The 26953-nt window shown below is 38.0% G+C and overlaps 1 protein-coding gene across 2 annotated transcripts in view; it reads left to right on the top strand.

Moving 5' to 3' along the window:
- Positions 1-26953, top strand: part of GCP4 (GAMMA-TUBULIN COMPLEX PROTEIN 4) — a 67702-nt gene that overhangs the window by 16120 nt on the left and 24629 nt on the right. For both annotated transcript variants that reach the window (XR_013238291.1, XM_077366894.1), the window contains exons 5-9: positions 6700-6820; positions 11013-11279; positions 11808-11888; positions 11958-12041; positions 13227-13313. Coding sequence is in view for 1 of the 2 variants with exons in the window: in XM_077366894.1 (XP_077223009.1) it covers positions 6700-6820; positions 11013-11279; positions 11808-11888; positions 11958-12041; positions 13227-13313 (640 nt within the window). In the remaining variant the exon portion in view is untranslated. The remainder of the gene's footprint in view (positions 1-6699; positions 6821-11012; positions 11280-11807; positions 11889-11957; positions 12042-13226; positions 13314-26953) is intronic.

Raw genomic sequence — 26953 nt, 5'->3', positions numbered from 1 at the left:
GAAAACCCAAAATTCTAACCTAACATGCTTTCTTAGATCCTATATTACGAAGAGGATGAATACTAACCGTTGATCGCTTCCTTGTCTCTAGGGTGTGTATATCCGAGATATACGCTTTGACACATCCTTATAAACGTTATAGAAAACCCCAATATCGATCGAGTATACTCCAATATGGCGTGTATTGATGAAGAAGAAGAAGAAATCCAATGTCTTTTGATAAAGAACACAATATGGATGATGATCAAGTGCTCCAAGAAGAAGTAAACGTTTTCTCTTGGAAGGGGAGAATATGGGACCTTTTTTTGATGATCCTCTCTTAGGGTTTGTGTTGTGGTTTTTATAGAGAAAGTCAGAGTTGGTTTTGAATGGGAAGTTTACAATATGAAGACTCCTTATTTTAGTTAGTTTTTAATTCCACACCTTAAGATTGCTTTCCCTTTAAGTTTCCAATTTGTATTTGTTTCCAATTAAGATTCCTTGCAAAGCAAGGCATTCTAGAATATTCCATCTTGCCTCATTTTGTAAACCCTTTTACATAAGCAACCTTTCTTCTTCTCTTTTTTTTTTTTTTTTTCAAAATGAAGTAACCTTCCTATTCAATATTGGGCGCCCAACCATGTGGGGAGCCCACTTATGTGGCCGACCCACATGGGCCTCCCCCAAGTGTGCTTCAACCCATTGGGCTTATTTAATGGGTATTTTGGGTTTTCCAATTAAATTTGATAATATCTTTTAAATTCAAAAATTTTATGGATGAACCCAACTCATATGACATTTATGGTGCACCCGGCACGTGGTCGAACCATCCCTTTTAGGAAAAACAATTTTTCGGACAAAAAATGCCCCATTTGATCAATACACACCTAAAAGCGACCAAAATACCCTCAAATTGGATCACCCTTAAGGGGAAAGTTAAAAATGGAAAGTTTTCACTGGAAAATTTCAAAAATAGAAAGTTTTTAAGTTTGCTTATTTTGGTGGGTGATATCAGACAGGACCACTTGGTACCCCCTGAAAATGCCCAAAATGCCCTCGACACAAAATTTCCAAAACAAGTAAAACTCCTGAGAAATTCTAATTTTAGCAGGTTTTCCAAAATTCTTGAAATAACTCATGATTCCTCAGACACAACCCCGGGGTCAAATGAAACACATTGGAAATGACCAAATTACCTCGTGGTGCCAAAATTGATAAAATTAGGAAAAATGCTGAGAAATTCCAAAAAAGCAAGTTTCCCAAAATTAATGAAATGACTGAACATTTCTTAGACACACTCTAGGAATAATCTTAGACACATGGGAAATGGCCAAAATACCCCTGAGGTGCAAAAATAAAGGAAACCTTGAGAAACTAAAAAAATAGCAGGTTTTGCCACTTGATTGGAAACTTGAATTCTCATCTTTTGGTGATCAATGAAACCTCCTAAAGACATTTGGGATTGCGAATCAACACTAAAACACCTAAAATGAGGTGAAATTTTCCTTAAAATACAAAAATGTCTAACCTAATGCAGATGACTGACACAGATTAAACAAACCATTCGCCTTTTAAAGCGTAGCAAAATCAGGGTGTCTACAGATACCCCTCTTTGGTAGAGATGACGCTGTCATCGAATACCAAAGCAAAAATGACAAAGCAATTTTGCGTAGCTTTAATCAACAAAAGATTCACTACACATAATGCAACCTAAATGCAAACATATACTACTTAATGGAAGACCCTAGACGAAGTCCTAGAATTGGAATGTAATCAAAATCATTTATTCTCAACACCATGGGTGAGTAGTTCAGAATAATGGGGAACTGAATTTAATCTAAGAGCAAAAATCACGCAACTTAGAGTAAAAGATGATGATGCAGCGCCGTTCTCAAACGGGCAATGAGGGAATGAGATATTACCTTGAAATGGATACTGCAAAGTAAGGAACAAACATCGTTCTCAAACGGATTTTAAAAGAGATGAGACACCGTTGACGAACGGGCCCAAAGGAATGAAGCGCCATATTCATATGGAAGACTATGAATGAGATATCATTTTTTTCTTTTCGGATAGGCTTAAAGAGAATAAGAAACTATTCCCAAATGGATTCAGAAAATGAGACACCGTTCCCAAACGGGCTCAAAAGAGGATAATAGACTATTCCCAAATGGACTCGACAAATGAGACACCGTTCCCAAACGGGCTCAACTGAGGATAAGAGACCATTCCCAAATGGACTCGAAAAATGAGACACCGTTCCCAAACGGGCTCAAACGAGGATAAGAGACCATTCCCAAATGGACTCAGAAAATGAGACACAGTTCCTAAACGGGCTCAAAGAAGATATGAGACCCCATTTACAAATGGACTCGGAAAATGAGACACCGTTCACAAACGGGCTCGGAGGATGGTCTGATGAAAATACCTTGTCTACGAAATTGACCTGTTTGCGAATGAGACAGAGTTAGCGGGACGGGAGCTAAAGATAATTTGATTTGTCTGCAAAATTGACCTGTCTGTGAAATTGACCTGTCTGCGAATGAGACGTGGCGAGCGGGAGTGGGGGTCAGCGAGATGGAGATAAAAAAGGATTGGCCTAGATGGTCGGATGAAAATTGACCTGTCTGCGAAATTGACCTGCTTGCGAATGAGACAGGGTCAGCGGGACGGGAGCTAAAGATAATTTGATTTGTCTGCGAGCGAGACGAGAAATCAGAAGGAATTAGCCTGTCTGCGAGTGAGACGGAAGGCTAAGGGATTTACCCGGCTGCGAGCGAGCACAAGGGTTAGGATGATTGACATGTTGCGAGCGAGACGAGACGTCGAGACGAATTAACCTATTTGCAAACGAGACATGAGATCAGAAGGAATTAGCTTGTTTGCGAGCGAGACAGGAAGCTAAAGGACTGACTCGGCTGCGAGTAAACCCGAGGGTCTAGAGGATTGACCTGTCTGCGATCGAGACAGGAGGTCAGAAGAAATTAGCCTGTCTGCGAACGAGACGGAAAATTAAGGGATTGATCTTGCTGCGAGCGAGCCTTAGGTCAAGATGATTGACCTGTCTGCAAGCGAGACGGGAGGTCAGAAGGAATTAGCTTGTCTGCGAAAGAGACGGAAAGCTAAGGGATTGACCTGCCTGCAAGCTAGCCTGGGGTCAAGATGATTGACCTGTCTGCGAGTGAGACAGGAGGTCAGAAGGAATTAGCTTGTTTGAGAGCGAGACGGAAGGCTAGAGGATTGACCCGGCTGCTAGCAAGCCTGAGGGTCAAGAAGATTGACCTGTCTGCGAGCGAGACGGGAGGTCGAGATTCAGATTGCTTGATTGATCAATTGTTGATTGATTGAGATGACTTTGATTGAGACGAATTGATGACTTTGACGATGGAGAATTTGGAGATTTTTCATGAACTTGAATTCGAGGTAAACTTGAATTTGATGAATTTTAGATGCTTGAAATTGGTGAGGGATGAAATCGGGGACAATAGAGATCGTGCTCGTTGAAGATATTGGAAACTTAGACTTTGACAAACGACGAGACGACAAACTTTAGGAACGCTTTCAAGAAGCTTCAACAAGATTTTTCCTAAAGAGACTGTTGGTCTTTTCTGCTGGGGATTTTGATAACTGAAACCTTGATCTAAATAACTGGAACTGGTAATCTAGAACAATGACTCTCTTGGATACTGAAAATTGGGAAGCATAAATTTTCCATTCACATGTGTTTAGACAAACATTTCTTGACCATGATAGTATTCAACTAGCTGGAAGAAAATTCTAAATTTTAATGGTTCATCTTTCTGAGAAATTGGCCTAACCATCATCACATATGAAATTCTCCCAAGCCTCAGGTGCCTTTCTGGGGCATGGTCTTCTTATGGAAACTGCACTTTCCAATGTTTATACTTCTGAATGCTTCTGAGCTGATCTTCTTTGGAATGGAGCTCTTTGACTAGATTCTCGAGATCTTTCCTTTAGGATTAACTTGGCTCTGATACAAATGCAAGAAGCTGATGACACCGAGCCTCTTTCACCGAGACAGTTGCATCATTTGGATATAAGGACGGCGATTGACTCTTCTTAAAGAGGGAATTGGGATAAAAGACACTATTCAAAGGACTGAGGAACTCTGAAAAGGTGAACTTAGAATAACAAAGATCGACGGACTACACTGACAGACACATTGATGCTTCTGACTTAGTTAATATTTTATTTGACAAGTCTAATCTTTCAAAGAGTAGTTTCTCAATTGATAAACACTGGACTTCTTCCTTAAAACAGTAATGCCTGAAGGGTTTGATTACTATTCCTAGGATTGCTTGGTTTCAATGCCTCCAGTTTCTAGGATGACACTTGAACTCGCTTAAACTTCTTTTCGATCTCCAGTCTTGATACAGGCTGTATCCTTCTTATAATGATTATCTTACCTTGACCAAGTCACTTTTTTAGGGTTTTTAACTTGGCGGATCGTGTTGGCCTTAACTTTTGCCTGAATCGTCCGTTCAGGTTTTTGATCCAGCAGGCTATCCCCTTAGCTTTTGCCTAAGCCGCCCTTTCGGGTGGTCAACTTAGCAGTGAATGATCTTAAATTTTGCTTAAATCGCCCTTTCAGATTTTCAGTCTAGCAGATCTTCAAACTCCGTTCTTTTCATTTTTTTCTTCTTTTTTGTGTTTTAGGACCTAGATCCTTGATTCTAAACACCGGAAGGACTTTATAGGTAGGATGAGGCTCTTCAAAGAAAATGCTGAAGACTGTGCAGAAATTTTGACCGAACCTGTAAACAGGTTGCCTACGTATCCCAGTGTAGGAATCAGGTCGTGCCTAGTTCAGGGCGGATGCCCCTAGTTTGAAGTTAAATTAATTTTTTTCTTTTTTTCTTGATTGACTCACTTTTCTTTTCCTTTTTGTTCGATTGATTTCTTTTGCAACGATTAGTTTTTTTTTTTTTTTTTGAAATGACCGAACTCAGTTTGACCGAGTTACCTACGTACCCGAGTGTAGGGATCAGGTCTCGCGTAGTTCGGGGCGGATGCCCGTAGTTTGGTGGGTATTCAAAGGAATTTTATTCAGGCTCAAAGGGCTTGCAAACGGGTATTCTTTTTGACATTGGGTCACGAATTTGGGATTTGTTCGGCCAAAGGAGGTTTGCCAATGTTCAAGTTTGGAATTGATCTAGGTTGATAAATTATATATATATATATATATTATATATATATATATATATTATATATATATAGAGGAAAAGGATTGTGAGCTTGAGCGTTGGATCCTTATGGTGTGCTTGAGCTCTCAAACCAATGAGGCCCACATTGTTAGGATGATCCAAAGCATTCACTAGAAAGGGCCTTACATAGATAGGGTGTGTACAAAAAATCAGCTCCATAGGATCATCCTAACCCTTCCATTTGTGGAGGTCAAAATGGACAGACCACAAATCTGCCCATTTTTGCCCTCCACTTTTGGAGGGGTTAGGATGATTCAATGGAGCTGATTTTTGGTCCACACCCTATCTATGATAGGGCCTTGCAAATGAATGGTTTGGATCCTCCCAGAAATTGTGGGACCCATGTGATTGGTGCACTCAAGCGCACCATTTGATGTTAGAGCTCAAGCGCACTAACATATTCCTCATATATATATATATATAATTTTTTTTTTCACAGAGTTTGACGGCATTTCCAGGTTAGAGATGATTGGTCTTCTTCCTTCTGGACTTTGATATACTCTTTTGATTTTGAGAGAGCAAACTAATTCTTTGATATCATTTATCTCTGAATCAGTAACTTTTGATATATGATGATCGCTTTTCGATGCTTGCTTCTGAACTTTCTTATCTTGAGTTTGTCATCTTGACATTGTCATTTGATGAATTTGGGAACCAAAGACATCGACTGGAGATATGAAAGTTGTTTCCAATCCATGCCTCTTGTATAACATATGTCGCTCACTTCCTTTATTGTTTTAAACTTTTCATCGAGGCCTTACCCCTGATATAGGTTGTAGCGCTTCTATACAATCCTCTTACCCTCGATACGGGTGTATTAATTCTTCACGTTCTGTTGGAGGGTAATGTATTTCCAATTGGCATTTATTGAATTAAAGTTTCAGTGTCAATGTTTATCATTTCAATTCAACTCTTGAAGGGCTGAGGTCGACGCTCCTCCTCTTGTTTAAGCATATGTTACAACTCAAGGGGAGTTTCATCGATCTCTTCCTCATTTCATTATTAGGTTCTACCATATAATCTAGAAATGAAATTGGTCTTAGTGGGTCAGTCTTACATGGTCATATTTTCTAGATCTAGTAACTTGCTAAGTGGTTAATTTCCTTTAGAAAGTTCCTTAAATGGATACTCAACTCAACTCAACTCAACTAAGCCTTTGTCACACGCACACGCAGATTTCAAGGAGTTCTGCATGCAATTGTAGCGAACTGAAATAAGAAGAGTTGGCCTGTATTATCCATAATCATACACACACACACATTTCAAGGAGTTCTGCATGTAATTGTAGCGAACTGAAATAAGAAGAGTCGGCCTGTATTATCCAGTCATTAAGAGAGAAATAATGGTTTCCGTTTGTTATGAGGGTTTTAATTTTCATTATTTTGTAATCCTTGTATTGCCCTCTTCTAATATTGCTGTAACAATTGCTGCTATCTAGGATTTGATGGCTACATACTTCTTTCTAAAATAAAATTTAGCTATTTTCATTTTGCAGACTGGAAGATAGGGATGTAGAGAATGAATCATCTCGTCCAGATATGTCTGAAAAGTTAACACAAAAGTCTCCTAATGATGCATCACTATCCGGTTGGCGCTTGGGATTCGATATTCTTTTGGTACACTCACCTGGATCTTCTCTTTAGTTATAATATTTTTCATCCACATAGTCTCCAATCGATTAAGCCTCCAAGATTTATCTTTTTTATCCATCATTTCATTTTTCGTTTCCTTCATTGTTCTTATTTTTTAATGTTACATTATTACTGCATATTCTTTTTCTCTTATGTTTCTTAGTTGTTAATGATATGCTATTTTGTTGTTGAGAAATGATGGGGTGAGTTCAATGGTTCAAAATAGTTTGGTCCCAACATCGCCACCACATATTGATGTGTGAAGAGGGTATTTGATCATTGATTTTATGTTTAGAAACCTTAAACCACTCATTTTTTCCGTCCTTTTTAGGGGGGGGGGATAGCATTTCTTTTTAGCATCTGATCAACTTCAAAATGCCAATTGTATGGATTGCTGGTGGATTTGTAGATCAATGGCTTCAATTACCACCATATACATGCCATATACAAGAGATGTTGGGTCATCTTTTTGACCACTCCCTGCCCATAGTAGAACCCTATTCTGTTATTTATTTCGTCTTTTGTGATTCTTATTTCTTAATGCTAAATTTTTAATTGCTTTATGTTTTCATCTTTTCCTTTATATTATTTGTTACTTTATTCGTCATTTCAGTCTTTTTTGCTTTGTTAATGGTAAATGCTATGGTATTATTTCCTATTAAGAAGTGGAAAGTAGGAAGCGAATGGACACTCACAACAACCATCTGCTCGAAGTTTAGAGCAAAATATGTGTTTTTTTTTCACCTTTTGTTTCCCTATACCAATGACACATTTCTTAATTTTTTTCTTTTCCGATGTATATATGTTTACAACTATATATCTATTTTTTCTTTGACTATTTATGCAAACACTTGAATCATTTGTAATTACTTGTCTTGGAAGTGAACGGATGCCAGTGATTTTGCATTTTAAGGTAAACTTTTAGTCAGATCTGACAACTTATTTACACAAACATATTGCATTCTCTCTTGTAAGTTTTTTCCCCACTTGACTGGATTCCATCAGAGTAAGAGACAATACCTATTTATTGCTTACAATCTTGTTGAATAAATACACGTATATGTAAGGGCATATTGGGAACATAAAAAAATACACACACACACACACGCAATCTAGTAAAAAACCCCGTGCGATGCACGGGCCGACAAAGAACTGTACGGACCACATCATCGGTTGATCCAAACCGTCCATGTGATGGAACACAACATCAATAGGTTGTGCCCGTAAGATCATTTCCATAGGCTAATCCTAGCCCTCCAATCTATAGAGGTTTCCATAATTAAAAAGCATAAAGGAGGGGGGTAGGATTGAAATTATGTGGCTTTAATGGGTGCCTTTGTTAAAAAGCATAAAGGAGGGGGTATGATTGAAAATATGTGGGTTGAATGGGTGCCTTTGTCAAAAAAAGTAAAAAAAAGTGATGTGTAATTCTCATAGAATTTTGGGAGAAATTCAAATAATTCTCTCCTTTTCTCTTTTGCTATATATATATATATATATATATATATATATATATATCTTAGTCGTGTGTGTGGGAGAGAACTAATTTTGTTCTCTCCCACACCCACACCTGTTTTCTCTATCTCGACTGGTTCTCTCTCTCTCTCACTTTTTACCCCCTCTCGTTTCTCTCTCTCTCTCTCTCTCTCTCACTACCATAGTAAAGTTACATGGTACATCAACTATAGTTTTCCTTCTTCCTTCCCTAAACCCTAACCCTAACAACCTCTTTTTTTTTTCTTGACTGAAGTTTTTTGGGTTTTTTAATTACACCCAAATCATCAAACCTCTTACCTTACAACCTCCTATTCACACCTTCTATTACCCCTCCCTACCCAACCCCCCCAAACCAAGGTGGCCAAACCCTAGCCACACCTCCCCAACACCCAACAACCCCTATTCAAAACCCAAACCCTAGCCGCACCTCTTATTCACAGCCAAAACCCTAACCGCACCCACTATTCCAACCTACACACTAGCCAGAACCCTTCACCCAAACCCTAACCCTCTCCTCTCATAATGTGAGTTGTTCCCTTCGCATAGTTTATATTATTGTTGATTCTGTCGCATATGGATTTTGCTCGTTCGTGTGTTGTTGGTTTCTTGTATGGGTTATCGTTGTTTGTTACTGGTGATTGTTGTTGAAGGGGGTCGTTTGATGGTTCCAAGATTTTTTTGGTGACTTTTTACAATTGATTGTTGGTTGTGGTACTTGTAGTGGTTGTTCGAGCACTTTGCTGGGTTAGCTGCTGGTTGTTGTTGGTTGTGGGATTTGGTTAATTCCCTACGGTGATTTTTGTTGTTTTTTGGTGATTGATAGTGCTTTCATTATGGCTTCTAAGGACCAAACCTACTACCAAACTGCTGCCCCCCGAATTGATGAGGCCAGTTCTTCGGTTTCTACGGGCCAATCAAGTTATTCGCATGTGGAACGTCCCTTCAGATGACGTCCATCAGGTTGGATGGGACAAATTATCCACCGTGGAAGATGGCCGTATACACTTATCTCCTTGGACGTAGGAAAATCCTTTTTCTAGAACGTGTACTGCCAGCTACTACTGGTCTGCAGTATGATCAATAGCGCGAAGATGATGCCGTCGTTAGATCGTTTCTCTGGGTTTGTATGGAAACCACCATAGCCGCCGCCTTGATGTATCTTTTGTCGTTGAAGGAGGTTTGGGAGCAAACGACCACAATGTATTCAGGGACAGACAATCTTACGCGTATTTGAGATCATTTTTCAGAATGGTTTTGCCTTCAGAGGGGACACAGGTCGAGGAGTGGCCACTACATGGACTATCTCGCCCTCTTTTGTTGCATTTTGAGGTGTTTTCTGTGTGCCTCGTGTTGAGGCACATGCCTCCCACTCCTTTGAAAACATTGAAATTGACTTTATGAAAGCCCCCTTCATCGAAAGAGGTCTCTATCATCAAATGGTTGGTACTTGGCACGCCTTTGTTAAGCATCAGTCTTCTCTCTCTTGAATCTTGATGTAAAATTTGGAGTGTTACTGTGACTAAAAGTAGAGTGCCCATGAAAGGATTGAAGGAAGTTAACTCTTCCACCAAAATTGGTGGGAACTGAAGGGGACTCCTTGAATGTTAGTCGAAACTTTAGGTGTTATTGTGGCCAACATTGGAGTGGTCAGGGAAGGTTTGGAGCAATTTAGCTTGTCCACTAGAAGGCATGGAAATTGAAGTAGATTCATTTAATGTCATTTGTAACACAAAGTGATAGGATGTCTATGTGGAGATCTGATCCTATAGTTGCTCATATTTTCTATCCATATTCCCCCAACTTAATTTTGTTATGTTTACCATAAGGGCGATGATATTTTCACTCCCCCTGCATTATGCGCACGCTCCCCTTATAGTGTGGTTTGACTTGAAAAGTGGGTAACTTTAACGTTTTTTGACATCAAATCACGTTATAAGGGGAGCGTGCGTGTAATGCGGGATGGTGGGGGGGGGCGGTGAAAATATCATCTCCCTTACCATAATCATCGGGAAGATCCATGTTTGAGGTTGTTGTTTCTCTTCTTTGCAGACATCGTCATTTATGGTTGTGCCCACTTTTTTGTCAGGTTTCGTATTGTGTTTTTTCCGGCCTTTAATGGGAGCTTTTGTAGTCCATTATCCTTCATTAACGGAATTTGTCAAGTCAAGATAAAAGTAAAAAGGGATAACATTGTCTTAATTTATGGAAAGGAATATAGAAATTCAATTGATTGTCAATCAAGGGAGCCTTTGGAATGGGTATTCGTCAATGTTAGAGTAAGTTGTGAGTAATGGTGCAAAAACATGCTGAAGCTGTTTCATTGATCTTGCGTCCTCTACTGGTCTTTCTCACCTCTAGGTCTTAATTTTCAAACTACTTGCATGTTTTGAATCTTTAGTTTCACTTACGGCCTTCCTTCTACATTCATTGACATGTTCAATTGATTTTATCCATTTGTTTTTCAATGTTATTCTTTGGTAGTCAGGACTCAGGAGTACTCATCAAATATTGGGCCGTAACTTTGTAAATGCTCATCATTACTTCCTTCTACAAATGTTTTATGTATAAAATGCTTGTTTTTTCTATTTTTAATGGCCAACTTTTTCTATTTTTAATGGCCAACTATGATTTAGAAGTTCATTCTAGCTGATTTATAATGTTGCTCACATTCTTTATGCAGGACATGCTACCAGAATATATTCATTTGCGTGTTGCACAATCTATTCTTTTTGCTGGTAAAGCGATAAGAATCCTTAGAAATCCAAATCCTGCTTTCCGATGTGAGGATGTTCATCAGCAAATTCAGAAAGGATCTCATAGAGTTCAGGGGTTTATGGGACGCTTTGCTTTCTTGAAGGAGCCTTCCATGGATACCAAGTTGGTGACAGAGGAACTACTTCCACAATCTGAGGCCGATAAAATTGATGCCATGCTTCAAGAGTTAAAGGTTTGACATTTTTAGTAAATGAATCACTATATTTATCCATCTGAAACGCGTCGCACTCTTAACAAATAGTTTTCTCTGACATTTCTTGTCTTGTAATTTCTGTAAAGGTGTCAAATTTGAATTTACTCGGGATATCAATTGGAAAATATCGTACATATAATAAGTAAACATATATAAAGATAACTAACTAATGAAGGGATCCTATTTTTAAAATTAAAATAATTAGAAACTGAAAATATTGCAATACTTTGTGAGAAATATCTGGACAATATTTTTTCAATACTGCAAAGTAATATTGGAATTTAATTCTTTCCAAATAATACTATATTTCGATAAATTGAAAAAATCCCCATTCCTTGTTACATTGGTTGTGTCATGTTGCATTTCTTACATGTCGTAAAGCTTACACATGTTTTCATGTAGAATACTAATGTTTTTCATGTCTTTTTGGTAACAAATTTCTTTATTCTTGTGTCTCTACTACCAATGATACAATCTTTTAAGATTTATGTCGTTTTCCGTGTGTAGAAGTTGGCTGAGTTCCGTAAGAGATCATTTGAATCTGCTGTTGACTCCATTCGTACTATTGCAGCCAGTCATCTTTGGCAGGTGATGAACATAATACAATTTTTCTTTAGCTTTCTTGTACATTTTTTTACTGTTTGTGTTTATCTACAGCTTGTTGTTATACGTGCCGACTTGAATGGCCACCTGAAGGCCCTTAAAGATTATTTTCTTTTAGCAAAAGGAGATTTCTTCCAGGTAAAGGATGTATTGTCTTTGATACTCAGAACTATCAATTATCTGTAGCCATTTGGCAATGGTGGTGACTTTGTGAGCCTTTACTCCTTTTCTCTTTTTTTTTTATTGGGCAAACCACCTTGGGAATGGGAAAAGGGTCTCTTATTAGAAATAGCCGGAAACACTCGAGATCTAATTCCCACACACTAAGGTTATGCAAATGTTTGCATCAAGGCTGAATAACTCATTTAGTTGGTTCATGGTTTACCCAAGTCAGTCCATTTTGTCAACAAACCCAGTCAAAAACTGGTATAATTCATGTAAAAGAATGCTGGCTTTGCCCAATATTTTTCGAGGCATTTATCAGTGACTCATACAAGTTTTGAAGACTCGACTAGTCATGACTTTGTTATTTTCTCACATTAAATTCATACTTCAGTTAACTCCTGAATGGTGCAAGTCGATGAGTTAAAAGCAACACCTGAATTAGGTAAATGCATTTTGTTGGGGTTTTCAAACAAAATATTTTGTTTATATTTAGAGTATTGCTAAGGCTGTTGTGAGCAGTGACAAAGAACATGTTGCCGACGAATGCCATCAACAAAAAGTATTACAAATTTCTGCGAATCTAGGAAAATTCAAGATTAAAATGAATTTTGACTTATGCCATGCACATTGATGCACACGATTTAGCCATAATCAGAGAGGAAGGTATCCATCCACAACATATGCTGAATTTTATTGGATAACAGTTCCATATTCTTATCTGACATTTGATTTTATTTTGTAATTTGTATGGATTGAATCTAACCTCTCATAACTCGTTGAAATTATTTTGCATTCTCTTATTGGGTTTGTAGAATTGTATATTTATAAATGATCAATTTTCGGAATGTTATCTTTTTTTTTTGCTTTTGCTTTTCATTTCTTACGCTGCCATGTTTTCACATTTTTCTTGTTAATATGGCATGTAGGAATCTTTTTTCTTGAATCCTTTGGCTATACCTTTACCGTCTGCATTATTTGAACTCTTTTGGCACGTTTCTAATGGGTCGGAACATTTGTTTTAATTTCCAGTTTACTCTCCTTATCAATGCAGGACACACTATAGTTATCCTATTGATGATGAAGTAATGGTGTGTTCATATTTTGTAAAAGTTCTTCTCTATTTGTTTCTTACAAATGTAAAACTCACTTGCCACGCAGTGTTTTCTTGAGGAGAGTCGCCAATTAATGCGTTTACCACCTCGCCAATCAACTCCTGCAGCTGATCTTATGGTCCCATTTCAGCTGGTAAGATTATAACTGTCGTCTCTAACTAAAATATGATTTTTTTTTATCATTTTATAAGATTTCACGCACAGTACATTGTGTCCTGCAATTGACTTAATTCTCTATTTGTCAAGAGTACGAGATGTTTTTAAGCATTTAATAATGTTCTCGCACCTATAATAATGAAGGCTTCCTGTTTTTGCCATTTGTTATTTATTAATTGTAGCCGACCCCAACTGGTTTGGGAGAAAGGCTTAGTTGAGTTGAGTTGAGATTATTTATTAATTGTGCAATTTTATCTTCATGCTGGTATTGGCCTTACGGATTTTATCCCGCATTTCTTGGAAGACGCGCAAAACTAGAACTCCATTTTTGGGACCTTCAGTCTCTCTATTATATAAAATTGAATTAAATGTTGTCTGTGGCTTCTTGCTGCTCTTTGCAAGCAAGAACCACACCACACTTTTCATGTGATCTGATAAAATCAACACTTTGATTGGGGCATTTGGAATGTTGTCTTGGGCTCTTGGCTGCACTAGAGTCTAGTCACATGGTTGGCTTGGTTTTTTTTAGTTTACTCAAGATATATTGGCCAAGCCTTAATGGAGTCAATAAAATCACAAATACTAAGAAAAAACAAAAGGTTCGAATTGGCCCGTGGTTGACACTAGGTAATCAACTTTAGTCCAATTTCAATTAGAGTCGAGTTTCAAGATTCTAAACATGCGTAGAAAATCACATTTTTCTATATATTAATATGCTCCGCTACAAAATCCTTTGTGTTTTACCTAGCCTTTGGATTATTAAGTTTTGTTCTCATTTTCCAATTTACTTTCTTTTTTCTTGTAGAATTTTAGTAGCCATGTGTATTGAATTTTAACTGGCACAACTACCCTCCTTATGTTCTTTGGTTTGAATAATTTTAGATTCGTAAATATTGTTTGTCTAATATCTGTTGTATATGCTTGTAATTTGTATGCTCTTTCTCTATTGTGTGACCTATGAGAAATTGGTAAGCATTTTGTTCACAAGACATCTTACCTTACTATGGATGCTATGTTCCGCATCTTTTAAGACACAAGTATACTTTTGGAAAGAAGTTAATATATAGAAGACTCAAGGTGAAACTCTTTACATCGTGGCCTTCAACTATGTCATAGGCTAAAAAATGATGCACGTGAGCCCGAGTAGTTTGGACAAATTGATAGGTCAGGCATTGCCGGCTCACCATGCAAAACCGGTGGTCACTGATAGGAATCTAAAACAGCCCTTGAAGGTATACCAAAGGAGACAATGTAGCATTCCCTCAACCCTACCCCGGAAGAATCCAAGTCTCGGGTTGAGGAGTGTCAACCCTAACCCAACCCGCCTCTAAATCTCTCAACCCTAACCCGACCCACCCAACCCGATTTTTCCAATTCAGGTCGGGTTGGGTTCGGATTGGGATAGGATAAAAACAAAAAAATACAAGAAAAAAAACAAAATACTAAGATTTTTAAAACCACAATAAAATTGGATGAAGGGCTCGGATTTGGGTTGCCCAATGCATCAACCCTAACACAACCCGAAATTAAATAGGGTTGGGTTTTCCCAACCCTAATCCAACCGAACACAACCCAAACCAAGCTGAAATTGGGTTGAACCCTTCAGGTTTGGTTGAGCCCGACTCAAGTTGTACGTTGTACCGATCCAATTCCTACATCGGGTCATTACGGGAAAAATGACTAGTAAAAACCGGTAATTTTTTTTAAAAATCCAATAGCAATAATAGTGGAAGCGATAAGAATACTATTTACTTAATAAACCATTCATAAATAATTAAATATTAAAACATCCATTCTCATAATATTCATAAAAGCCATCATCTCCACCTTTAAACTTAAACCAAACTAACTTAAAGTCTGAAAACTAAAACCAATTAAAAATCCAATTCCGAATAAAACTAAATGATTTTGGGTATGACTATCGTGTCATTCCACAACTCTTGACGCCAGCATTCCCCATTCCCTTGTAGATCTTTATATATTCTCGTTAGCGAATGCTCCTTCCCCGTCACCTACATTTCCAGTAGGGAAGGTGGGCTAGAGCAAAGTAATGGAAAAGGGACAATAAGAGCAAACAAGAATAACATGGTATTATAACCCCATTCTTTACAATAATGAAGTAACATAATAATGAACAGTTGCAACTTTTTTATAACAAGGATTCAATATATGAAGCAAAGTAATTTAAAGATGCAACTCACCATCCCCAGCGATCATGCAGCCTACTCCCCTATATTTTTTTCCTCATTTTTCTGCGGTGGATTTATAGCCTAGCTGGCAAGCATTGAGCATCAAAGACCCTCCATTCCCTATTGGAATGTGATCCTCTCTAGGATTTCCTTGGGTCACCTTATAGGTTCCACCCGTACATGCATCGCCAGCCAGATGTTGTACGCTCTCGGTCTGGGTGGCTTTTAGCGTTATGGCCAAGGTTGGCTAAGGGGTCTCCTTAGTCCTCCCTCTCTCTTTTCTTAATCCTAGATTATGGCACACTCATGCATGCTTACATGACCTCTTCTCTATCAGTCATAAGATGAAATTTCTCTTCTTCTTGCAAACTTTATCATTCGTTCTGTCGCATTATATTCCATTATTCATTCTCAATCTTTCTCATTTAATCATTTTATAAAAGGAAGACAATATAATTCATTTCTCATTTAATAACATAAACAATCGTTGAGTAAAACATATTATTGTAACAGACAGTCATAATAATCAAGCTATTGATGTTACCATGATGATACAAGTCTACCATTACTTGCCTTTGTTTTCGAGATGCAAATGGAATGAAAGTCTCTGTGTGAATCGGTCACCGAAGTGAACCTGAAAGGATTATATATCAACGATATTATGTCGATCATCTAAGGGTGAAAGATTCTTTTCTAGATTACACGACTTCCCTCATACCTATTTGTTTCAAAAAGCAATTGCTATATGAGATATATTTAACATATATATAAATCTGATTTTCGAAAACGTATTTTATAAATAATTTTTAACATATTTAGGTGTTGATTTTGTTGAAAATCAGTCCGCAAAGGCTCATATGCATACATACATATCATTTACTTCAAGGGAAACAACCACATACTATTTGAATAACGTGTATTTGATGAAATCTTTTCAACAGTCCATAAAGCTCACTGTTGTGTGCTGATTTCAATGAAAAACAGTCTTAAAACCCTTTTTAAATCACATTCATGGACTCAATCATACAAAAACAATCCCCTAAGAATTTTAGATTACATGCAAGACATTTCGCACAAGAAAAATATCGAATTTACATGTATTTAGATCATATAATCCTCAATAGAAAATTAAAAACTTGATTCTTGATTAAAAAAGAAAGCCGAATCGAAGAAAATACAACTAGAAACCCTAATTCAAACAAATCGAAACAATAAAAACCAAACTCATCGAATTTGCTCAAGAAATACAAGAAACTGGGTTTTTCGGGGCACTTACTTGGATTGTGAAAAAAAATACGATCGGAGGAAACCCAAAATTTTGTTTTTCTTCTTCTTCTTCTCTTTCTTCCTTCTCTTTCTTTTCTTTCCCTTTTCTTTTTCTCCTTTTCTTTTTCTCCTTTTCTTTCTCTCTCTCTCTCTCCCTCGACTCTCTCTCTGTCTCCTCTCTCTCTCTCTCCCTCGACTCTCTCTCTTTCTCTCTCTCGTTCTCTCTTGACTTGCATGTGCAAGGGAGAGAGAGAGAGGAGAACACACACACGCACATATATATCTACTACTATATAGCAGAAGAGAAAAGGAGAGAATTTTGTCCATTTAACACGTCAATGTGGATGATTTTTACCGTTTTTTGCCCTCCGTGAGGGTAAAAAAGGTATGAATGTTCGCTAGCCACCTTCTCCAAACGTTATGTCTCGCCCATCCTTTGCAATTGTATGTATTCATAGATCTGTCTTATTAGATGTGATGAAAAACTGCACGGAAATACTATTTCTTGAAAGGTTGGGAGGGAATACGTAAAGAAAGAAGCTAGCAATAATAATTATTACTTAGTAAATTTTGGGGGGGAAATTACGGACAACGGGTACCTGGATATGACAATTATGGAAAAAACTACAAAGAAGAGGTATCAAAGTATGACAATTACGAAAAAACTACTTTTCCTTATTAATTTTTTCAGGATATTACGAATTTCGTACACCTGTAAAAATATTTACATATTTCGGGCACCTTCAGACGAACAACATATTATGGAAACCTCTATAGATTGGAGGGCTAGGATCAGCCTATGGAAATGATTTTACGGGCACAACATATTGATGTTGTGTTCCATCACATGGACTGTTTGGATCAACTTATGATGTGTGGTCCGTACAATTCTTTGTCGGCCCGTGCATCGCACGGGGTTTTTTACTAGTATATATATATATATATATATATATATATATATATTTTTTTTTTTTATTTTGAGGGGGGAAGTTTCCCAATAATGGGAACTCTTTCCCTCCAAAAGATATTCTTCAATTCCTTCTTTTTAGTATCTCATCGTAACCTTAGCATTTATCCAAGATTTCAAGGGATTTTTCACAAATTTTAGATTTGTAGAATTTGGTGGGCCTCTCCCCAAGCCGTGCGCAACTCCCAACTTTGGGAGTTGGTGTGCGGCTAATATTTTGGAGATTGGGATCTTTTCCCAATTTCGTTATTTAGTTTAGATTTTCTCTCTTTTTACTTATTTACTAATATGCCCATATCCCTTTTGATCTTTAAGTTGTTAATGACTAGGGCCCACTAACTAAATATACTAATATTATTAAAGTATGTTAATTAGAGTGCCTTTATCAATTAGATCACTAGAATAGAATAAAAGGTTTAAAAGAATAAATTATTATTATTATTATTTAAAAAAAAATGTGGTCGTTACATTCTCAACTCATTTTATAGAAAAGTGGGAAAGTTTACAGCCGGCTGCCAACCTGACGCCTACCCTCCTTTATCCTGGCTGCCCCCCCTTAAAAGAATTTCGTCCCCGGAATTCCTTTCTACTTACTCTTGATAAAAGACCATTCTAACAATCAACCATATTAACTCGAAATTCTCTAATAGCTATGATAATGATGATGCTAATGATAAAACTAAAGCATACCTCTGAATCGCTCGAAAAATTATCACCAACAAATTCGCCATCGATTAGCTCCAACTTTGGCTTCTTCCTGCTCATATTAGATACTTGTATTCCAGAGAAAGGAGGGGTCTGTTCTCCTCCCCTCACATAGTATGCAGAACAGGATGAATCACTTTTTGCTTTTATATTCCATCGCCTCTTCCAGTCAGGCTCCCTGATAATCCTCTTAGGCTTGAGTACAGTTTCCTGTGAAGAGTCATTGATCACTATAACTTCTCGCTCCTTCAATTCTTCCTAAGCCTTTTTAAGTTGCATGTTGTGATGGTATTGTTTGGTCGTTGACTTCCTTCTCTTGAGCTTCGTACGCACCATCCTGAATTTCTTCAAAGAAATATAGTTAAAAAGTTACACACGGAATTGTCAGGCCGGATCATATACAATTTGGAAATGGTTAATCTCATGTCAAAAACAACTTCAAACCAAATACTTCCCATTCATCAACAAATTATGATCAAAATCCAATAACCATATATCGTAGTGAATCCAATCGATTTAAACATCATCATAGTTCATACGTGTCGATTCCTCTAACTCTATTTCATAGTGGCACTCTTATTGAATAAAATTCTCACCATTTCTCGTCAAGATCTCTTCATTTGTATCCGAGATTATTTCTCATGTTCTCCTTAATATCTCCTAATGACCAACCTTACGAAGCTAATGATCCCAAAACTACCCTTTTTCTAATGACACTGACTCCCTAAGGATCCCTTATATCCTTCCGGGTTTCCCCAACGTTGCTAACCCCCTCTCCCATAGCGAGGTTTCACCAATATTACTAATGTCATTATAGGAGTTGAATTCAACTAAAATAGTCGGGGATGAGCAGCAACACCATGAAATTTAAGCAAAGGTAAATGAAATTGCAATAATAGACACTGACCTCCTTCGATGACATCAACCAACTTGGTTTCTTGTGAAGGAATTGTGAAGAACCGATTTGTGGCCGACTGAATGATTCTGAGGTCGGTTCAAATTTCCCCTCCACTGGTTTTGCACTTGGACGGGTGGATTGGCTGGTTTAGGCTGTCTCGAGGGTTGAGGTTGCTGAGGCTGATGAGCTGGTTTACCACTTGTCTGCCTACCCTACTTGGGGCAATTAATCTGTTTATGGTTAAGATCTCCACAAGCATAACATACATCCATCGTCTTCCAACATTGCCCCTCATGACACTTTCCACATGTTTGGCATTGGGGTAACGATTGGGGGCCACCTTCTGTCCTTTGCTTCTTCTGAGATGGTGCCTGACTTGACTCCCAGACACAGATGCCCTAGCCGCCTGAACTATCTTCTCGCTCCTCTCGGCTACCTTCTCCTTTTCGCAAGCCTCAGCTAAGGTTCGAGACCTGAAATTGATGATGTTCGCCATTAGGGTAGGGCGAAGACCATCAACGAACTTCCGCTGGGACGAATCATTCCGGTGTCGACGAATAGCAAGACTTGCTGTGATATTCTGCAGAGTTGTCTGATTTGCTACTTGATTCGCCGCCCGAGATTGCGCTTGACCTCTTAATATGCCGGGAAGCACACGCAGAGGGTCCTGGCCTTCCCCTTCATGACCATCAGCCTGGTTTGCACCTCCTCTTCTATGATAAGTATTCAGCTGATGGATAAAATTTAACATGAGTTATTATGAGAAACCTTCTTCTTAATTCAAACAAACAACATATTATGGGTGTGCTGGTGCATTTTATTCATATTTATCCTAATAATCTATGTTGGTGTGTGTTTTCCTGTAAGTGTCTTTGAATAAACTAAGGGAATGGATGTCTTTTAATTAAGCTCAGTTTTGCCTAGCCCATTCTAAGACATACCCTAGACTCATTTACCAGGTTCCTCACTGGTTTAACTTGGCCTCGCTCTGATACCACAACTGAAACAACCCAATTCCTATATCAGGTCCTGATGTAGCACCGTGAAGAAAAATTGAGGAAGGGGGAGAGAAATAGACGAAAGTGGATAGAATTAGAAGAATAGGGGAAGAAGAGACGAAAATAACCTGAAGAAGAGACGAATTTAGGGAAGAAGAAAAGACGAATAGAAGAGAAAGAGGAGAAGAAGACTTGGGGGGAGAAGGAGAGAGGAGATTAGAAGGGAGAATCTCAATTCATTCAATAATCATCAAAATTACAAAATAAGCTGTAAAGAGAGGCCTATATATAGCCAAATAAACAACTTAAAAGATAGAAACCTACTAAAAGAAGAATTCATAAAAATAATATGGAAAATAAAATCCTAGAAACTAATAACATGGAAATAAAAATACTAGAAACTAAATAATACGGAAATAAATCCTAATATATGCATCATTCTCCCCCGCTTGAAAGGAACTCGCCCTCGAGTTCTAATCCGCCTAGATCAAATACCTAGACGACCCACTCAAGTAGCATGAGTCGCAATCCTCCAAACTCTGGAATATTGTACAACGCTCGTGATGAAAGTTGTATGGAACGTGAGCGTAGTAATATAGAAGAAATTATCTATGCTGAATCATAAAGACGCGAACCTCGCTTGACAATCAAATAAGCTGGGAAGATGGCAACGTACTCTTCTTGGATCGGTGGGATCGGTGGGATCGGCATAATAGCTAGGGACAGTACCAATTCATGACTAGCCTCAATAAAGATATCACCTGCTGGTATCAAATCCGGCTCAACGGAATCAACAATAAAATATCAGCTAAAATCGTATATGGCATAGTGATATCAGGCGGGCAATCCTCGTGATCAATCTGCATAGCAAGCTCCTCTCTGTCAGCACAAATCTCGACAATCTGCTCAACCGGCTAAAAAATAGTGCAATCCTCAACAATATGCTCTCGAACATCCATCTCAAGTAATGCATCAAAAGTCAGGTCACTCGGCTCGGACTCAGGCAATGGATCAGCCTCACGTGGATATGCCACAATATCTGCCTCAGAAGAATGAAATTGGCTCGCTCGATGCTCGGCAATCGGTGCGGCAGAAATCCCGTAATCGTCATGCTCAATGATGTCGACCTTAGGAATCAAGGGAGTCTCAGGCTCTGGATCGTCCATCTCAGATTCTAAATCTGAATTTGATGGAATCAAAGGCTCAACATCGATGATCTCATCAATACCAGCTTCGGGCTCCGTAAGAATAACAACAACGTTAGGTGGGACGGTTGAAGTAGTGAAGTGGCTCTGCAAATATGACTCGCGCATGCGACGCTCGAAATATCGGTTTTCGGCAGCAATTTCAGCATCTCGTGCACGACGTGCTGCGGCTTGTCGTTCACGGCGAGCTGCTTCTTCTCGTCGAGCGGCTTCTTCATGCATCAATCTTTGGTCATACGCTGTTCGCTCACGTTTCAATCTCTGTTGATTTTGATAGTGGTATGTAAACTCATAACGAACATCCTCCCATCGACAAAATGGAGGCTTACAAAACTCACGACGCTCGTTAACGAAGAAATTCCATCTCAACTTGGCTTCGCGGCACACTGTATCCGTGACTTTGCGAATTGTTATTTGATGATCATAACCACAGTACCTATGGTATGCATTAAGTGCCTGGATCCAATCTAGACATGCATTCTCAACATCTCCATAGGCATAGGTGCAGTCATCATAACCATAGAAATATGGAACCTGTGATGCATAAGAATATCAAGGATCATATCTAGCACAATATGGAGCTGCTGGCGGAGCCATAGGGATCTGTGATGAAAACTGAATTCAATTGTTTGATCTGTCTGGCATGTCGAAAGAAGCACAACATCTGTTGCGGATCTGAAATCGGATGAGTGAAAGTTGATGATCGGAAGAGGGCCGCAATCAACGGTTGAGATGGCTCCTGAAACTATGCTGAAAATCACTGTTTGTAGCTGAAACTGATATGGGTGTGTTCTACTAACCAAGTACTTCAACTTTCGTGTTGAAGGCGCGGGCCCAATTCGAGTGGAAATAGCCCGAAACAAAGGGGAAAGCTAGAGAGAGAGATGAGAGAGAGGCTAGAAAGAGAGAGATTAGAGAAAAACAGAAGTCTATTCTCTTCTTTTTTTTTCCTGATTTTTTTTTGGGTGCCTACTGTAAAAGCAGAGGGGGGGGGGGGGTGTTAATTGGTCTTTTCCAAATGGAGAGGGGGTGCCTAGTGGGAAAAAGAAGGATGTTAATTTGGTATTCCTAAATGAGAAAGGGTTGTCCAAGGGAAGAAGTGGGGGTGTAGAATAAGACAAGTGCAACTTTGGGATACAAGTAACGAGACTTATTTGGGCAGCTTGCTTTCGTCTTTTGGCCCTTCATGAAACTTGTGGTGCAAGTTACTTACCACCAATTCTAACAGCTGTTAATATACGGGGCCCACTTGCTTTCCTGTTACTTGTATGAGAAGGATCCTTCCTTCTTTTAATAAAGTAAGCACGTGACTGCCTGCCCCTTTACCTTCTTTTAATATCCTATAAGATAACTTCACTGAGAAGTTACCTTATTAACTTCTGGAATAAGGAAACGTGGGTTTCCTCTTCCCGTACGGAACAAGCAAACAGAAAAGGAAATATGCCCTCGATGGTCACAGAAATCCGAGAGTTTCTTCCTATGTTACGGAACAGAGTGGAAAGTGCCGGAAAAAATGGTTGAAGGTACCAAGTTGGATGGCTGGTTGTTCCTTGGATTCAAGGAAATCAGGGTCTCAGTTGGGGTATTGAATCTGCAGTAGAAATCAGGGATTTGGATCTTTGGCTTACTAAGGAATCAAGAAAGGAGTTTGTTCAACACAGAGATGGGTGATAGTAAAGAGGGTCTTGGGCTGGTTCGAATGGACAAGGATAGGTATTGATTGGCTGAAAGTTGAGGGTTGTTTGGGATGAAAGAATAGGGTGACTATGGTTACGAATTTATGTGCTTAAGGTGTTTGATGAAAAGCCTCAAAGGGTTAGCGTAATGGTTAGGGTTCTTGAATTTTGGTTGGGGTTGCAAGGGGTTGGACAATGGTAGATGGTGGACTTGTTTGTCGTTTGTAGAGAAGTTGGGGCTGGGTTTAATGGAATCAAGAAGGGGCTGAAATTTGGTGATTTTGGGTTGTAGGATCTGTTGTAACAAAAGAGAAGGATGGTGGGCTGAGATGATTGGATGGAGAAAATACTAATCTCTTGGGACATTGAACGGCTGATTGGTGAAGTTTAAACTTCGATCTTCTCGGTGAAAATACAAATTTCCGCCGCCATAAACTCTTGGTTCTTTAGCTCTTATACCAAATTGATGTAGCACCGTGAAGAAAAATTTAGGAAAGGGGAGAGAAATAGACGAAAGGGGATAGAATTAGAAGAATAGGGGAAGAAGAGGCGAAAATAACTTGAAGAAGAGACGAATTTAGGGAAGAAGAAAAGACGAATAGAAGAGAAAGAGGAGAAGAAGACTTGGGGGAGAAGAAGAGAGGAAATTAGAAGGGAGAATCTCAATTCATTCAATAATCATCAAAGTTACAAAATAAGCTGTAAAGAGGCCTATATATAGGCAAATAAACAACTTAAAAGATAGAAACCTACTAAAATAAGAATTCCTAAAAATAACATGGAAAATAAAATCCTAGAAAAACTAATAACATGGAAATAAAAATACTAGAAACTAAATAATGAGGAAATAAATCCTAATATCTGCATCAAGGTCATTATGGGAAAAATGACAAGTGAAAATCGGTAAATGTTTTTTTTCTAAATCCAATCGCAGTAATAGTGGAAGCGATAAGAATACTATTTAATGAATATACCATTCATAAATATTAAAACATCCATTCTCATAATGTTCATAAAAGCCATCATCTCTACCTTTAAACTTAAACCAAACTAACTTAAAGTCTGAAAACTAAAACCAATTAAAAATCCAATTCCGAATAAAACTAAATGACTTTTGGTTCGAATATTGTGTCATTCCACAACTCTCGATGCTAGCGTTCCCCATTCCCGTTTAGATCTTTATATATTCTCGCTAGCGAATGCTCCTTTCTTGTCACCTACATTTCCTGTAGAGAAGGTGGGTTAGAGCAAAGTATTGGAAAAAGTCTTGCACAATATGAGCCAACAAGAATAACATGGTATTATAACACCATTCTTTACAACAATGAAGTAACATAATAATGAACAATTGCAAATTTCCTTAAAAAAGGATTCAATATATGAAGCACAATAATTTAAAGATGCAATGCATGGATACATAAATGAACAACCACAATATGCAACTCTGTATCCCTAGTGATCTAACGGCCTATTCTCATATGTTTGTTTTCTCATTTTTGCTATGGTGGCTTTATAGCTTAGCCGGCAATCACTGACCATCCCTCCATTCCCTATTGGAATGTGATCCTCTCTAGGATTCCCCTTTGGTCACCTTATAGATTCCACCTATACATGCATCGCCAGCTATATGTCATACGCTCTCGGTCTAGGTGGCTTTTGGCTTGTTTGCCCAAGGTGTTGAATCTACGGGGTCTCCTTAGTCCTCCCTCCCTCTTTTTAAAATCCTAGATTATGGCACACACATGCATGCTTACACGTACCTCTTCTCTATTAGTCACGAGATGAAATTTCTCTTCTCCTTGCAAACTTTATCATTCATACTTCCTCATTAAATTCTATAATTCATTCTCAATCTTTCTCATTTAATTATTTTATGAAAGGAAGACAACATAATTCATTTCTCATTTAATAATATAAACAATCAATGAGTAAAACACATTATTGTAACAGACAGAGTCATAATAATCAAGCTATTGATGTTACTATTATCATACAAGTCTACCATTACTTGACTTGGATTTCGAGTTGCGAATGGAATGAAAGTCTCTGAGTGAATCGGTCACGGAAGTGAAGCTGAAAGGATTACATATCAACGGTATTATGTCGATCATCTAAGGGCAAAGATTCTTTTCTAGATTACACGACTTCCCTCAAACCTATTTGTCTTTACTCGTAAGACTCCCCTCCAGGCTAATACATAAATACATAAATAATCTATTTTTTTTTTCAAAAATATGCTTTGCGTAACTATATTGCAAAGTGCTGATTTTTCAAAGTCAACACACTAGAAACCATCCATGTTACACACATGGAATGTTTCTCACAAAAAGTCATCAGATGACTAATCTACGACATATATTTGCTGTTTCCACATCTTATATAAATTATACATCATATATATTTTTTTTGAGACGGTATTATACATCATATATAATACATATAATGAGATAATTTCAAAGGAGATTCCGGTTTATGAATTAAATATCACTTGAAAGGACTGTTTTTAAGATGGTTTGGACATATCCAACATAGGCCTTTGGATGCTCCGGTGAGAAGAGGCGACTCGTGCCAAATTGATGGAGTAAAAAGAGGTAGGGGCAGATCGAAAACAACTTGGGTAGAAATAGTGAGGAAAGACTTGATAGCTAGGAACATAACAGAGAACATGACCTTGGATAGGATGGAATGGAAGAAAATGATCCACGTAGAAGAAACCAACTAGAACCAGGATTAGAGCTGGGTAGATTCCTTTTACATTATTTATGATTTTTTTCTAAAGGATTCATTTAGCCGACCCCAACTAGTTTTGGACAAAGGCTTTGTTGAGTTGAGTTGAGTTGAAAGGACTGTTTTTACAAAATTATTTGATATAGCATGTGAAACACCCACAAGTACGGATTTTTCAATAAATCATTGCCCTATCTTTAAAATACATATGTAAAGGGCTGTTTCTACCGAAAACAATTGGGTTAGTACATCAAAAATATACGCAGAGTGTTGATTTTTCGCAAAACAGTTGCTATATGAGTTGTATTTAACATATATATATATATATATATATATATATATATATATATATATATATATGATTTTTGAAAACGTATTTTATAAATAATTTCTAACATATTTAGGTGCTGATTTTGGTGAAAGTCAGCCTGTTGAGGCTCATATACATGTTTACATATCATATACGTCGAGGGAAACAACCACATACTATTTGAATAACATGTATTTGATGAAATCATTTCAAAACAGTCCATCAAGCTCAATTTTGTGTGCTGATTTCAATGAAAAACAGTCGTAAAACCATTTTAAAATCACATTCATGGCCTCAGTCATACAAAAACAATCCCCTAAGGACTTTAGATTACACGCAAGATGTTTTGCACAAGAAAAATATCGAATTTACATGTATTTAGATCATATAATCCTAAAAGGAAAATTAAAAGCTTGATTCTTGGTTCGAAAAGAAAGCCAAATCGAAGAAAATATAACTAGAAACCCTATTTTGAACAAATCGAAACAATAAAAACCAAACACACTGAATTTGCGCAGGAAATACAAGAAACCGGGTTTTCGGGCCCTTACTCAAATTGCAAAAATAAATCCGATCGGAGGAAACCCGAAATTTTCTTCTTCTTCTTCTCTTTCTCTTCCTTTCTTTCTCTCTCTCCGTCGGTTCCCACTATCTCTCTCCCTCTTCCTTTTATCTC

Source organism: Tasmannia lanceolata, unplaced genomic scaffold (genome assembly GCF_043159265.1).
Source record: "Tasmannia lanceolata isolate RefF3 unplaced genomic scaffold, GAP_Taslan_0.1 ptg000023l, whole genome shotgun sequence".
In the NCBI taxonomy this organism is placed as follows: Eukaryota; Viridiplantae; Streptophyta; class Magnoliopsida; order Canellales; family Winteraceae; genus Tasmannia; species Tasmannia lanceolata.
Note: the sequence above shows the minus strand (reverse complement) of the source record. Positions and strands in the feature narration are given on the sequence as shown.